Source organism: Aegilops tauschii, chromosome 5 (assembly GCF_002575655.3).
Source record: "Aegilops tauschii subsp. strangulata cultivar AL8/78 chromosome 5, Aet v6.0, whole genome shotgun sequence".
Lineage (NCBI taxonomy): Eukaryota > Viridiplantae > Streptophyta > Magnoliopsida > Poales > Poaceae > Aegilops > Aegilops tauschii.
In genome coordinates, this window is record NC_053039.3 from 46736964 (window position 1) to 46750063 (window position 13100).

Here is a 13100-nt window from a genome sequence, read left to right on the forward strand (position 1 = left end):
TCCTCCATGTTGCCCCCCTCCTCTCACCTATCCGGAAGTCTCATCGGTGATAAGAGGAGTGGGGACCTATCCGTTTCATTTGTCTTTTCTTTATTTAGGTATTGTGTCCTTGGCAGCATTGACGAGATGTGGCGATGATAACATGTTTGAATAAGGTTTCTTTGGACTCTCAGTACCTTGACAACGCCTAATCCAACGCCGACAAAGTGCTTCTATGACTTTGTGTCACAAGATCCGTTGGCTCTTGGCATTTGGTGTGTCTATCAAAGGGAGCAATTGGCTGGCTTTTGGTGTCACGGTTTCGAAAGAATCTAACCATCTGAGCTACGCTCAGTTTGTAGCATTTTTAATTAATGTGGAATATTTCTCTATGTTTGATCCGCATTGTACTTTTAGTATACGCTTTCTAATTAATGTGGAAATTTCTAGTATATTTCTCTATGTTTGACCCGCATTGTACTTTTAGTATACACTTCCTAATTAATGTTAGAATTTCTTGTATATTTCTCTATGTTAGACCCGCATTGTACTTTTAGTATACACTTTCTAATTATGTGGGAATTTCTAGTAAATTTCTCTATGTTTGACCCGCATTGTTCTTTTAGTATACACTTTCTAATTAATGTGGGAATTTCTCGTATATTTCTCTATGTTTGAGCCGGATTGTACTTTTAGTATATACTAATAGATGCTACTCATTGAAGGTTGTTATTAAGTACTAACTTCATCTCAAAATATAAGGTGTTTTTATAGGCTGAACTCACGCGTCTCAAAATATGAGACGCTTTTGTAGGCTAAACTCCTCTGTCTCAAAATATAAGATATTTTTGTACAAAAATGTCTTATATTTTAAGACGGATGTAGTAGAATTCATTATAAATTAATAGAATCATTAATTGATGATTGAATTACAAAAATTGCATTCAAATTTACCAAATCATGACTAGATTAAAATTAAAATTTGTTTAAAATTTGAATTTCATTTGAAAAATTTCTGAAATAAATTGAGATGTTATTGAATAAAGAATAAAACGATCTGAAATTTCACTGTAAATCGCACCATGACATTTAAGTGAAGTAAAGCTCATGAATCAAAACAAGCATATGAAGTTGATCAATCATGTTCACAACGGTGACGATAACAAACTGAAGTATGCACAAAGAAACAGCAGATCAAGTCATCAAAGGATCATCCATCTACATCTTAAGAGAACGGAAACAAAATGATCACTGTAAGTTCATGAGACGAAGGGGAATATCAAGGATTTTCGGTTAACTTGATCCTGTATGACAATCACACTGCATAATCCATGGCGCAAAACACAGAGAAAACTGAGGCACACAAACATCCTGCGCTCAAACCATCAGAGGATCATCAGAGGAACATCTTAACAGGACAAGAACAAAACTATCACTGCGGTGAGTTTGGGAATCCCACCAACTGAACAACATTCCTTATATGCATGCGTGGGAAGACTCAGAGATTCGGTGCCACAAAATGTCATCAGAGGTAGGACACATTGCTCATCGCGACATCCATACGACTACCCAATCTCTCATCTGAACCACTACGAACTAACTAGTAGTAGTAAATCCTCCATGGCTAGAAACAAAACAGAGCAAAAGGATCGAGACGACTCACGCATCACTCGCCATGAGCTACTTGCCTCTTGGGAGAGGTGATGGCTGACGCTGAGGAGGCGCAGTTGCCGAAGGGTCCCCCGGCGCCGCAGGTGTCGGTGGCGGACGCGACGGCGACCGAGGCGGCGAGGTCGGCGAGGTGGAGGCGGGGGAACGGCACGTAGACGCCGTGGACGGCGATGCGCGAGTTGACCACCACGTCGGGCTCCTTGATGGGTATGTAGTTGATGCAGACGTCGTTGGACTTGGAGGAGGCCGAGTCGGTGGCGTAGTGGGTGACGACGAGGCTCTGGCCCTCGCCGGCCAGCGTGGGGAGCACCGTGCCGGGGCGGAGGCGGTGGAGGTCGGCGCTCGTGAGGCGGTGGTTGGGGACGATGTGGAAGCGCACCGCCGAGACGTAGTCGTGGCCTCCGCCGACGAAGATGGCCGGGTCGTCGAGCGTGAACAGGGTCAGGTTGGCGAACTTCTCGAGCTCGGCGAACTTGACGGGCATGGCCATGAACTCGTAGCCCCCGTCGCGGAGTCGCGCCATGGCGTCGTGGATCATGATGCGCACCACGGAGGCAGCGGTGGCCGCGGAGGATGCGGGGGCGGAGCGGGCGTTGAGGTGGTGCTGGTGCGGGCCGTCGAAGCAGGAGTGCGTGAGCGGGCGCAGGAAGCCGTGGAGGCCGTGGATGATGTAGCGGTCTACAAGTATCAATCTCAGACTTTGAGACAATAATTGAAACAAAAGATGAACTAGGGTTTGAGAGGAGATGGTGCTGGTGAAGATGTTGATGGAGATTGGCCCCTCCCGATGAGAGGAGCGTTGGTGATGATTTCCCCCTCCCGGAGGGAAGTGTCCCCGGCAGAACAACTCCGCCAAGGTTCCGCCTCGTGGCGGCAGAGTCTCGTCTCGAAAACTTGCTTATGATTTTTCTTCGGATAAAAGACTTCATATAGCAGAAGATGGGCAACGGAGGGCCACCAGGGGGGCCACGAGGCAGGGGGCACGCCCCCTGGGCGTGCCCCCCACCCTCGTGCCCAGGGTGTGGGTCCCCTCTGGTATTTTCTTCGCTCAGTATTTTTCATTATTTCCAAAAATAACTTTCATGGAGTTTCAGGACTTTTGGAGTTGTGCAGAATAGGTCTCTAATATTTGCTCCTTTTCCAGCCCAGAATTCCAGCTGCCGGCATTCCCCCATGTAAACCTTATAAAATAAGAGAGAATAGGCATAAGTATTGTGACATAACGTGTAATAACAACCAACCCATAATGCAATAAATATCGATATAAAAGCATGATGCAAAATGGAGTGGGTTGCATTTGTATTTTTCAACTAGGAAACTACCTAGTATGTTGAAACCTCTTAGCCCAGCAACCAACTCTGGAAAACTGCTTAATCAGACACAAGTCTACGAAACTTGACAAAAACTAACAGGAACCACTGCTGAAACACTGAAACATAGCTAAACAACCGACATTTCCAGCATACAACGGAATCAAAGTGAGTTGATCAAAACCGGGAATCAAAACCGGAAAGAATGGCATATACACAACAAGAAGTTGATCGATCACGTACACAATGATGACCAGACCAAACTGAAGTACAACAAGAACTCATTTCTGAGTTGGTGTGACGGTACAAATTACTGTACTTCGACATGTGTGTGTGCTCTGAAATTTACAACACTGCTGTCTAAAATTTGTCTGAACCCATTTCTGTTGTCTGAAATTCAGAGCTAGAATACAGCACTACTCATATCTGGGTTAAGAATAAGATATGTCTGGCTCAGAAATTAATGACCCCAGGAAGGGCATATGCAGAAGAATTAGCAGTTGTAAACAAAATATATATGTGATTTGGAAGTTAATATGGCATGCATGTAAAGAAGGTAGGAGTATATCCGTGATTCAGAAATTAATGGGCATACACAGCAAAATTCACAGTTGAAAACCTTGTATAGAAGCAACGCTGCTGGTAAAAATGCAAAGCGGGGCTTTTGTAACATGCATGTACTAATCTGAAACATGTTTCTCTGCATTTAAGCGAGTGAGGTAACAGGATAAATAAAGACCATTGCATGATGACAAGTTTATCAGTTCAGAATTCTACAGAACCTGACTAACCTCAAACTGCATTTGCACAACTCTAAGAAACTGCTTGATCAGACACAACTAGGACATTGCCTAGCAACAAACAGAAACTAACTTAGCCCGGCAACCAAGTCTCTGAAAACTGCTTGATGAGACACAATTCAAGGAAACAAACTACCTAGTAACTTTAGTCAGGTTCTGTAGTTGATCAATCATAACTACTGATAAAATCTTGAAACTTAACCCAGCTACCAACATTTCTGTCATAAGCTAGAATTTAACCGAGGTGAGTTCATCAGTCAAAACCAAAATGGCGGGAATATCAAAGAGTTTCAGTAAGGCTGATCCTGTATCTGAATGACATTTATCCTACATGATCGATGGTGCGAAAACAGAGCATGCAGTTGATCAATCATGCATACAATGGTAACCAGAACAAACTGATGTGCAGATAACCTGCATATCAAACCAATCTCACTATCATCCTTAACAGATTAGAAACAAGAGAAACACCGTAAGTTCACGAGCCAAAACCGAAAGGGGAATACAAAAGACTTTCAGTTAGCAATTTAGAATGATCCTATATGACATTTGCGCTGTCTAATCCATGGTGCAAAACACATAATATGCAGATGGTAAGGAAGAGATTAAACCATCACAAACAAACAAACTGAAGAATATCATAACAGAAGAGATTAAACCATGACAAGATCATCTGGAAACTCAACTTAGTACTGTAAGTATATCATAACAGAAGAATAACCAAATAATCATTGGAGTGAGTTTATGGCATCCGGTCCTGTGGCTGATCATCAAACACAAACGCTTTCAAATAGAATCCTAACAACTGAACAACATTCCTTGTATGCATGGATAGGATGATTCAGAGTAAAAATTGGAAGTGAATTGAGCCATCTAAACAGTAACTGATGCATGCAGGAACAAAATTAGCACAAGCAAACAGTGGTAACAGAGCAACGAGAAGATGAATCAAATTCGCACCAAAAATCATTCAAGTCGTACTGGATAAGCTAGGCTACAACCATTCGGTGCCAAAATGTGATCAGAAGTAGAACACGGTACTCATCACCACGACTGCCCAATCTCTCATCTGAAACTCTATTGAACTAAACGAGTGCTCAATCTCTCATCCGAACCACTACGCACTAGTAGCAGTAAATCCTCCATGGCTAGAAACATAACAGAGCAAAACGATCGGGACGACTCACGCTTCACTCGCCGGGAGAGGTGATCGCTGAGGAGGCGCAGTCGCCGAAGGGCCCCCCGACGCCGCAGGTGCCGTTCGTCTGGTCGGCGGCGAGGTCGGCGAGGTGGAGGCGGGGGAACGGCACGTAGACGCCGTGGACGGCGATGCGCGAGTTGACCACCACGTCGGGCTCCTTTATGGGTATGTAGTTGATGCGGACGTCATCGTTGGCGTAGTGGGTGACGACGAGGCTCTGGCCCTCGCCGGCCAGCGTGGGGAGGACCGTGCCGGGGCGGAGGCGGTGGAGGTCGGCGCGCGTGAGGCGGTGGTTGGGGACGATGTGGAAGCGCACCGCCGAGACGTAGTCGTGGCCTCCGCCGACGAAGATGGCCGGGTCGTCGAGCGCGAAGAGCGTCAGGTTGGCGAACTTCTCGAGCTCGGCGAACTTGACGCAAGGTTTTGGTTACCAGTCGAAATTTCAAGATTTCCCATGGTTACCGCGTATTTCCATGCCCCTCGGTAAATCCAGATACCGAGCAAAAAATACCATTATTTTTGAAAATTTTGAATTTTAACGCTCGATTTGTAGTAAAGTGCCTAGGATCTAATTAATGCAAGGAGAGTTGATTCTGACGTGTTCATAGCAACCTAGTTCCTGTTTTGACAGGTCTTTGGTTTGAATGTTCGTTCATTCATTTATTTAAATTCAAAATTCAACTATAAAATTCGTTCGAAATATTCTCGGTATTTCCCGGTAACCGTGGTAACCACGTTTATCAGTCACCCTCGGTAAAAATGCCTCATTCGGTAACCAAAACCTTGACTTGACGCGCATGGCCAGCGCCATGAACCCGTAGCCCCCGTCGCGGAGTCGCGCCATGGCGTCGCAGATCATGATGCGCACCACGGAGGTGGCGGTGGCCGCGGAGGCTGCGGCGGAGCGGCCGGTGAGGTGGTGGTGGTGCGGGCCGTCGAAGCAGGAGTGCGTGAGCGGGCGCAGGAAGCCGTGGAGGCCGTGGACCACGTAGCGGCCGTCGTTGTGGGAAAAAATTGTATGAGACCGGGTCTCATAGACCAACTTGTGAGACCCTATCGGATGAGTGACATGTGGCATCGACAATCTCAGAGCACCCTAATCCCACTTTACGTCTGATCTCAATCCCAACAGCTGATTCCCGATTCCAGAACCCCACGTACGTACGTACATACTTCATCGCTCTAATAGGTACGTAGGACTAGGGTTTTCTTTATTTTCCTCGCGTCTATGGCGGCCACGCCCAAGGGCTTCGACGGCGGCGGCCAACCGGCACGACGCAGCAGCGACGACCTCTCTTCCATGACCTCGCCGAAGAAGCTCGTCGCCGGCGGCCTGTCGGACGGCTCTTTCATGGCAGATGCATGCCATGATGTTGGCGGCGGACACCACGTTCACGGCGGCCGTGCAGCAAGATGCATCCAGCTGCTATGTGATACCGCAGTCCTCCACGGCGGCGAACTCCCGGCCGGTGGTTCCAATGTTAGCTAAGGCGCCACATCCATCTATAACACTTCCTGTCCCGGTAAGTGATCCATGCGGCCAAGCTGGCTGAGTGATTGCACTAGTCCAGCGCTTGGCAACTATCTGATTGCTTACACTGAAACTCGTGAACTATGAAGCTTATGCAACCCGGAAGCCAAGAAGAACAGATGGTGGGTGTGCGTCAAGACATCGTTCTGGCCAGCCGGACAAACTCGTCAACCGCGGCGACGCGTCAAGGCGCGTGCAGCAGCTCCGTCATGCATTCAGTCAGGCCGGCCGGGAGATGCATGGGTACATAAGTATTCAGAATATACATGTGCATAGTTCTGTGCTAGCTTGGTTCATACATTCGATGCTAGCCACTGTTATATATAGCATTAGTTGTAGAACTGAACTTGAAAATATGTAAATTAATAATGTTGAATTATGTTGTTCGAACGCCAGGAGGAAAATATGGAATTCTGTAAATCGACAAACAGTGCAATGGGCGAGTCGATCCGTGAGCCTATGACGCCGAGAAATATGTTTACCCATGATACTGGCTTGGAGTTTGTGGGAGTTGATAAAGGAGAAGAAAATTGTGTAACTAAGGTAAATAATACAATATGAACCTATCTTTTAATATAAAATATGTATCGATTGATTTTACAATAATTATACTACAATGCTGATGGTGTTGGTGTATTTCATGTGTGTAACAGGATAATCCGAATGCATCTTCAAAGCAGATTGTGCCAAAGAAGGGAATGAGTTTTGATTCTGAAGAAGAGGGCATACAAAACTCTCGCTTTCAGAGTTGCTAGAAAAATATGACAAGTGTGTCGCACGTCTTCGACGCGAAGAAAAATATGAAGATTTTCAATCGCGCCATACAGACCCAGTGCTTTGCATAGCTAGACATCCTTTGTTGAAGGAGGCAGCTGCATCATACACGAGGTCACTCTATACTTATTTTGAAGAGGAATTTCAGAGGCAGTTTACTTGGTCATGCACTCTGTTGTGTAATGAAAGCACAATCAACACGTACAAAGTTAAATCCTTTTATCGGGAGGATGGTGAAGCCATTGTCGATTTTAACCCAACAACTTTGGAGATATCTTGTTCTTGCAAGTTGTATGGATGTGTGGGTATGTATACATTCTTCCTCCGTCAACTAATATGAAATTCTAGGATTAACCTAATGGTTTGCTATTAATTTTGTAGGTATTTTGTGCAAGCATGCTCATAAAGTTTACTTTTTTTTTTAATATTGTCAAATTGCCAAGCCAATACATAATGAATAGATGGACAAAGTACGCAAAACAAGATATCTTCAATTCTAAAGTAGGGGACAATGATAATGCATAATTGCAGTGTGCCCAAATTTCTCGAAAGATGCTATCGCTTGCATTGAAGTATAAACCCTCAAAGGAGGTTCTTCGACACCTAGACAATGGTATTGATAAGTTGGCTTCTGAAGTATGTGAGTTGCTAAGCAAAGTAAGTGTGGATGAAAATGAGGAGACAAGATGTTATGCTGAATTTACCGCAGATGTTGATAAAGCACGGGTATCATTTCGAGCCCCTAAACGGAAAAAAGGCCCAATGGAGAAACGGTCTAAAGATGCACTGGAAGCACCAAAGAAAGGAAAAGATAAGGCTACATCAAAGAAAGGAAAAAGTAAGGCTGCATCAAAGAAAGGTAGGTTTACTGTTTATTTCCCTAGGTTCGAGTAGTTTCCCATCTTATACAAAAATAACATAATGTGCAGGGGGAGGTATAAAACATTCCGCAGTGTCACGTACAACCGAATTAACAACACATCCGGTTGGACCTTCAGAATTTTTCGTAAGTATATCAAATGTTTATACTATATAATTCTTATATTTACATGGTGACATAATTTATTATATTCATTCTATTTAAACAGGGGTCATTGGAACTTAGATCAGAGACGGGTATGTTTATTATTTATTTTCCTAGGTATGAATAGTTTCTATTTTTCCCTGTAATCTCGCATTTTTGTATACAAACACATAAAAAACACAATGTGCAGGGAGAGGTATAGGACATTCGTCAGTGTCACGTACAAGGGAATTAACAACTCATCCAATTGGACCTTCGATATTCCCGGTAAGCATATCAGTAAAAGTTTATACTATATGATTCATATTTGACATGGCGACATAATTTATCCCATTAATTTATTTATAACAGGGGTCATTCGATCATACAACGGAATTAACAACAAATCTGATTGGACATTCAGAATTTCCCGTAAGCATATGAATAATGTTTTAAACTATGCGGTTCATATTTTTGACATGGTCAAATAATTTATTTCATTCCTCTTACTGAAACAGGGGTCATCGAATCCGAATGCTTGTTTTCAAAATATAGCTCCATCATTGGCGACATCCATGTCATTTGGTGATTATTCTGCTTTCTATGCTCCACCACGTATTCCAGGGGAATTTACAAGTTTGTTGCTTCAAGCTGATGAACAAAACCCAACACTGTCTACTGTTCGGCGATTGGATTTCAACGAAGGTACAAGTACAAGCAGGTTTCAGTGGTGACATCTGTTCTAGTCATCACATAAACCACAAGAACAGGAGGCAACGAGCTCATGTGTCCTTTTCATTTTTATTGTCTGGGTTTTTCTTACGGACCTGTAAACAAATATATTAATTTTAGTGGTTGTTCTTTGGACCATCAGGCCAACAAAACACACCGAGATGAACATATATTTGTTTCTCATGCTTCGAAAACCATTCTATGCATTTCAATTGTGCCAAATGAGCTCATGTGTCCTTTTCTTTTTCATGTGTGGATTGTACCTTATAAAGATGTAAACAAAATTTGTGTAGTACTTCATTGAAAAAATCATCATGGCAATAAATGTATTTGTTTCACAAAATCATCATGGAGTTTGGGCAATGAACAATATAATTTTCATGGGAATCAGTACATGGGATCGATCGGTGGGCACGAACTTGTGATATACAAGCACGTAACGGAATCCAGCTTGATACGTCTCGGCGCTGCTGTGGACAAAACGAGTTGCTACGACCACTCACGGCGTCTTAGTGTGCAGCAACATGACCGTCGAGTCCGGCCAGAAAGCAATAATGGCATACGGCCGCCATGGTCGAGCCCAAGCAGTCCGTCTCGCCGCGACGATGGAGACAAGCAAGTGCACCGGCAAGGAGCAGTTAGACGCGTCTCTACGAGGAGTCAGTCCGGCCGTCCCCAACGACGCCTTGGCGCACGGCCGCCATGAACGTGCTGTCCGCCCGGCCAACATCGTGGCATGCATCCGCCATGGACGAGCCGTCCGACAGGCCGCCGGCGACGAGCTTCTTCGGCGAGGTCATAGAAGAGAGGTCGTCGCTGCTGCGTCATGCCGGTTGGCCGCCGCCGTCAAGGCCCTTCGGGTTTTGGAACGCGGCGACGGAGACAAGCAAGTGCACTGGCAAGGAGCAGTTAGACGCGTCTCTACGAGGAGTCGGTCCGGCCGTCCGCAACGACGCCTTGGCGCACGGCCGCCATGAACGTGGTGTCCACCGGGCCAACATCGTGGCATGCATCCGCCATGGACGAGTCGTCCGACAGGCCACCGGCGACGAGCTTCTTCGGCGAGGTCATGGAAGAGAGGTCGTCGCTGCTGCGTCGTGCCAGTTGCCCGCCGCCATCGAAGCCCTTGGGCGTGGCCGCCATAGACGCGAGGAAAATAAAGAAAACCCTAGTCCCACGTACCTATTAGAGCGATGAAGGTACGTGCGTACGTGGGGTTCTGGAATCGGGAATCAGCTGTTGAGATTAAGATCAGACGTGAAGTGGGATTAGGGTGCTCTGAGATTGTCGATGCCACATGTCGCTCATCCGATAGGGTCTCACAAGTTGGTCTATGAGACCCGGTCTCATACAAATTTTTTCCCGTCGTTGTAGAGCTCGGGGTGGGACACCTCGACGCCGTCGGCGTAGATCCTGGCGTAGTGGATGCCGAAGGGGCCCCGCTGGGTGGCGACCTTGATGCAGAAGCCGACGGAGGCGGAGGGGATCTTCATGGTGGCGGCGGCGGCGAGGTCGGAGTAGGGGTAGTAGCCCATGGCGATGTGCTGCTCGAGGAGGTGGCGGCGCGAGCACATGGGGCAGGAGGCCTGGAGGAAGGCGTCGGGGGCGGCGAAGACGGTGATGGCCCCGGGCCACCTCGCGAGCGGCGGCGCGCGGGCGAGGAGCGGCGCCTCCGACGCCATCTCGTTGTACCCGAGGGAGGTGAGCACCCTCGCGAGCTGCTGCAGCCCCTGCTCGGCGTCGGACACGGCGGGATGCGGAGGCGGGCTCGCGGTCGTCGCCACCGTGGCAGGGAGCGGGAGAAGCGTGCTGGTCGTCGCTGCAGCGGGCGTCGTCGGCTCGGGCCCCTCCTCCTGCGGCTGCGGCGTCGCCTCCGCGAGATCCGGAGTGGCCGCGGCCGCTTGGGGTGGCAGGAGCGGAGCGGGACGGGCCTCCGCCGCGTCCGTGGCCTGCGCGTCGGCGAGGACGGGGTCGACTTCGACGGCCGAGAGGAGGGACTGGGTGTCGGCGTGGAGGTAGTTTTGGTGCATGGAGGGCGCGGCGGCAGGGACGGGGTGGAAGTGGGCGGTGGCGGTGCCGAACGGCGAGCGGTGGTGGTGGTGGTGGGTGCGCGCGGAGGCGGTCTCCGGCGAGTGGGTGGCGGAGGCGGTGGACAGCACGAGGAGGAGGAGTAGGAGGGGGAGGCGGTGAAGATGGAGAGCCATGGCTGTCTCTGAGCGAAGGAGCGGATCTGAATGGGAATGGGGATGGATACCGAGGGGGTGGGGTTTAAAGCGATGGCGTGTACCCATACGTCACGAGTCACTCACGTAACCGTCTTGTGCCCAGAGAAGTGGTCAAAGCGGGTCAAGGTCCATCGAGCACAGCCTGTCAAGGGTTCTCTCACCTTTTTTTTGTGCAGGAGCAATTCATCGATTGAATTTCAAATTTGTAAAGTTGATTTTTATTTATTTATTTATTTTTGCGAAAGATACAATCGCAGCTCGAGACCAAAGCCGGCAACGGCACTGCAAGCGTCGGCGAGGCTGAGCCAGAACCTCCCCAGAGATGGGACGGCGTTGCGAGCAGTAGTGAGCCAGAACCTCTCGGCTTGGCCTTCCCCGTGCAAGAGAGCTTTGCATGGTCCCGGTCTTGAATGGGTGACGACTCTTCTGTTGCGATGGCTCGGGGTGGTTGGTTTGGTCACCACGATTCGGCTGGCCCACCACCGCAGATCCAATGCATCGACTTTCCTCTTCCTGAAGCCGGCCCCTCATGTAAGCCTGATTGATTGTCAGTGGTGGTTTGAAGTTAAGCTCTCAAATTTCCAGAGATGCATATAGCAACGTGAAGCAGGATGCATAGCGTAGCAAATGTGTCACGGCAAGAGCTTGTAGCTTTTGATATGATTCTACGGTATATTCTTCTTCTATCAAATCAAGAGCGAAAGCAATCTTAATGTACCATCAAATTGTGGTCTATGCTAGTAAGAGGGCAATATGATCGGGGTAGGTAGACGCCTCGACCATTCCTCGTGGGATGAAAAATAAAATGTACTGTATTTACGCATGACATCGGCTATTGCAGATATCGTGCCATCTAGCGAGTCGTCACATATGTTATCTCGATCATATGTAATAATATTTTTGGTTGAGAAATTGACAAAGTTGCCACGGTTAATATCATTGTGGATCTAAGGAGCTAACACCAGCTCATGTGGATGCTAAGCAGTGGAGGTACATATGCTAGTGACTGAGAGAATGGGGGAATTTCCCAACCGTCTTGATACCCGTGTCGAATGGGCGTGTGCATATATCGCTTATAGCAATCCCCATGACACTCGCCTGCAGCGCCCCGTTAGACCAGTCAGGCCCAACACGCGCGTCTATATGCGCCTAATGCCATATAAATCAGTGTGCAGAATTTTTCTTTATCTGGATTGTTTTTGCTTGTCGTTTTTTCGTTTCTTGTCTTTTTTTTTCTCCTGGTTTATTCTGGCGTTTCTTTTTTAAGCTTTCTATTTTTTAAAAGTCTTATTACATATTTAGAAAATGTTATAGCAGTGCAAAACAATGTTAAATGTGCATAGAAAAATATTTAAAATGTATAAAAAAACTAAAACATGTATGAGAAAAGTAGACATCAAAAGATATATTAGAATATGCTAATCAAATATTAAAAAAAATCAACACATCTATAGAAAATATTCATGATGTATACAAAAATATGCAGCGTGTATTAGAAAAAGTATACATCAAAGCATAAATTTGAAAAAAAAGTTAATCATGTATTTGAAAAATGGTAAACATATATAAAAATATATTCATGATATATACAATAGTAGTATGTTTGAAAAAAAATAGACATCAGAAACATATATTTGAAAAAAATAACCATGAATTTGAAAAACGTCAATCATTTATAAAAAAAATGTTCCATATGTACAGGAAAAATTAACAGTGTATACTAAAAAATTAGACATCAAATCATATATTTAATAAATTTCAAATATGTATAAAAATAATGTTTCTAGTGTATAGGAAAATGCATAATGTGTATAAAAAATTAGATATCAAAACATATATTTGAAATAAAAAAGTTAATCATGTATTTCTGAAAT

General features: G+C 46.1%; 1 protein-coding gene across 1 annotated transcript; it reads right to left on the minus strand.

Annotated features, from left to right (window-relative positions):
- Nucleotides 1-1593: 1593 nt before the first annotated feature.
- On the minus strand, nucleotides 1594-11205 carry LOC109759669 (uncharacterized). Its single transcript, XM_020318498.3, has 3 exons — nucleotides 10374-11205; nucleotides 5755-5966; nucleotides 1594-2143 (listed from the first exon to the last, which is right to left on the minus strand). The coding sequence occupies exons 1-3, from the start codon at nucleotides 11203-11205 to the stop codon at nucleotides 1646-1648; spliced, it is 1542 nt and encodes a 513-aa protein (XP_020174087.1). The 3' UTR covers nucleotides 1594-1645.
- Between the last annotated feature and the right edge of the window lie 1895 nt (nucleotides 11206-13100).

Coding starts and splice junctions, on each gene's coding strand:
- LOC109759669 (XM_020318498.3), bottom strand. CDS start 11,205: ATGGCTCTCCATCTTCACCGCCTCCCCCTCCTACTCCTCCTCCTCGTG. Junction 5,967..10,373: donor GGTGTCCCACCCCGAGCTCT/ACAACGACGGGA, acceptor CAATTTTTTCCC/ACAACGACGGCCGCTACGTG. Junction 2,144..5,754: donor TCATGGCGCTGGCCATGCGC/GTCAAGTCAAGG, acceptor GGGGGCTACGAG/TTCATGGCCATGCCCGTCAA.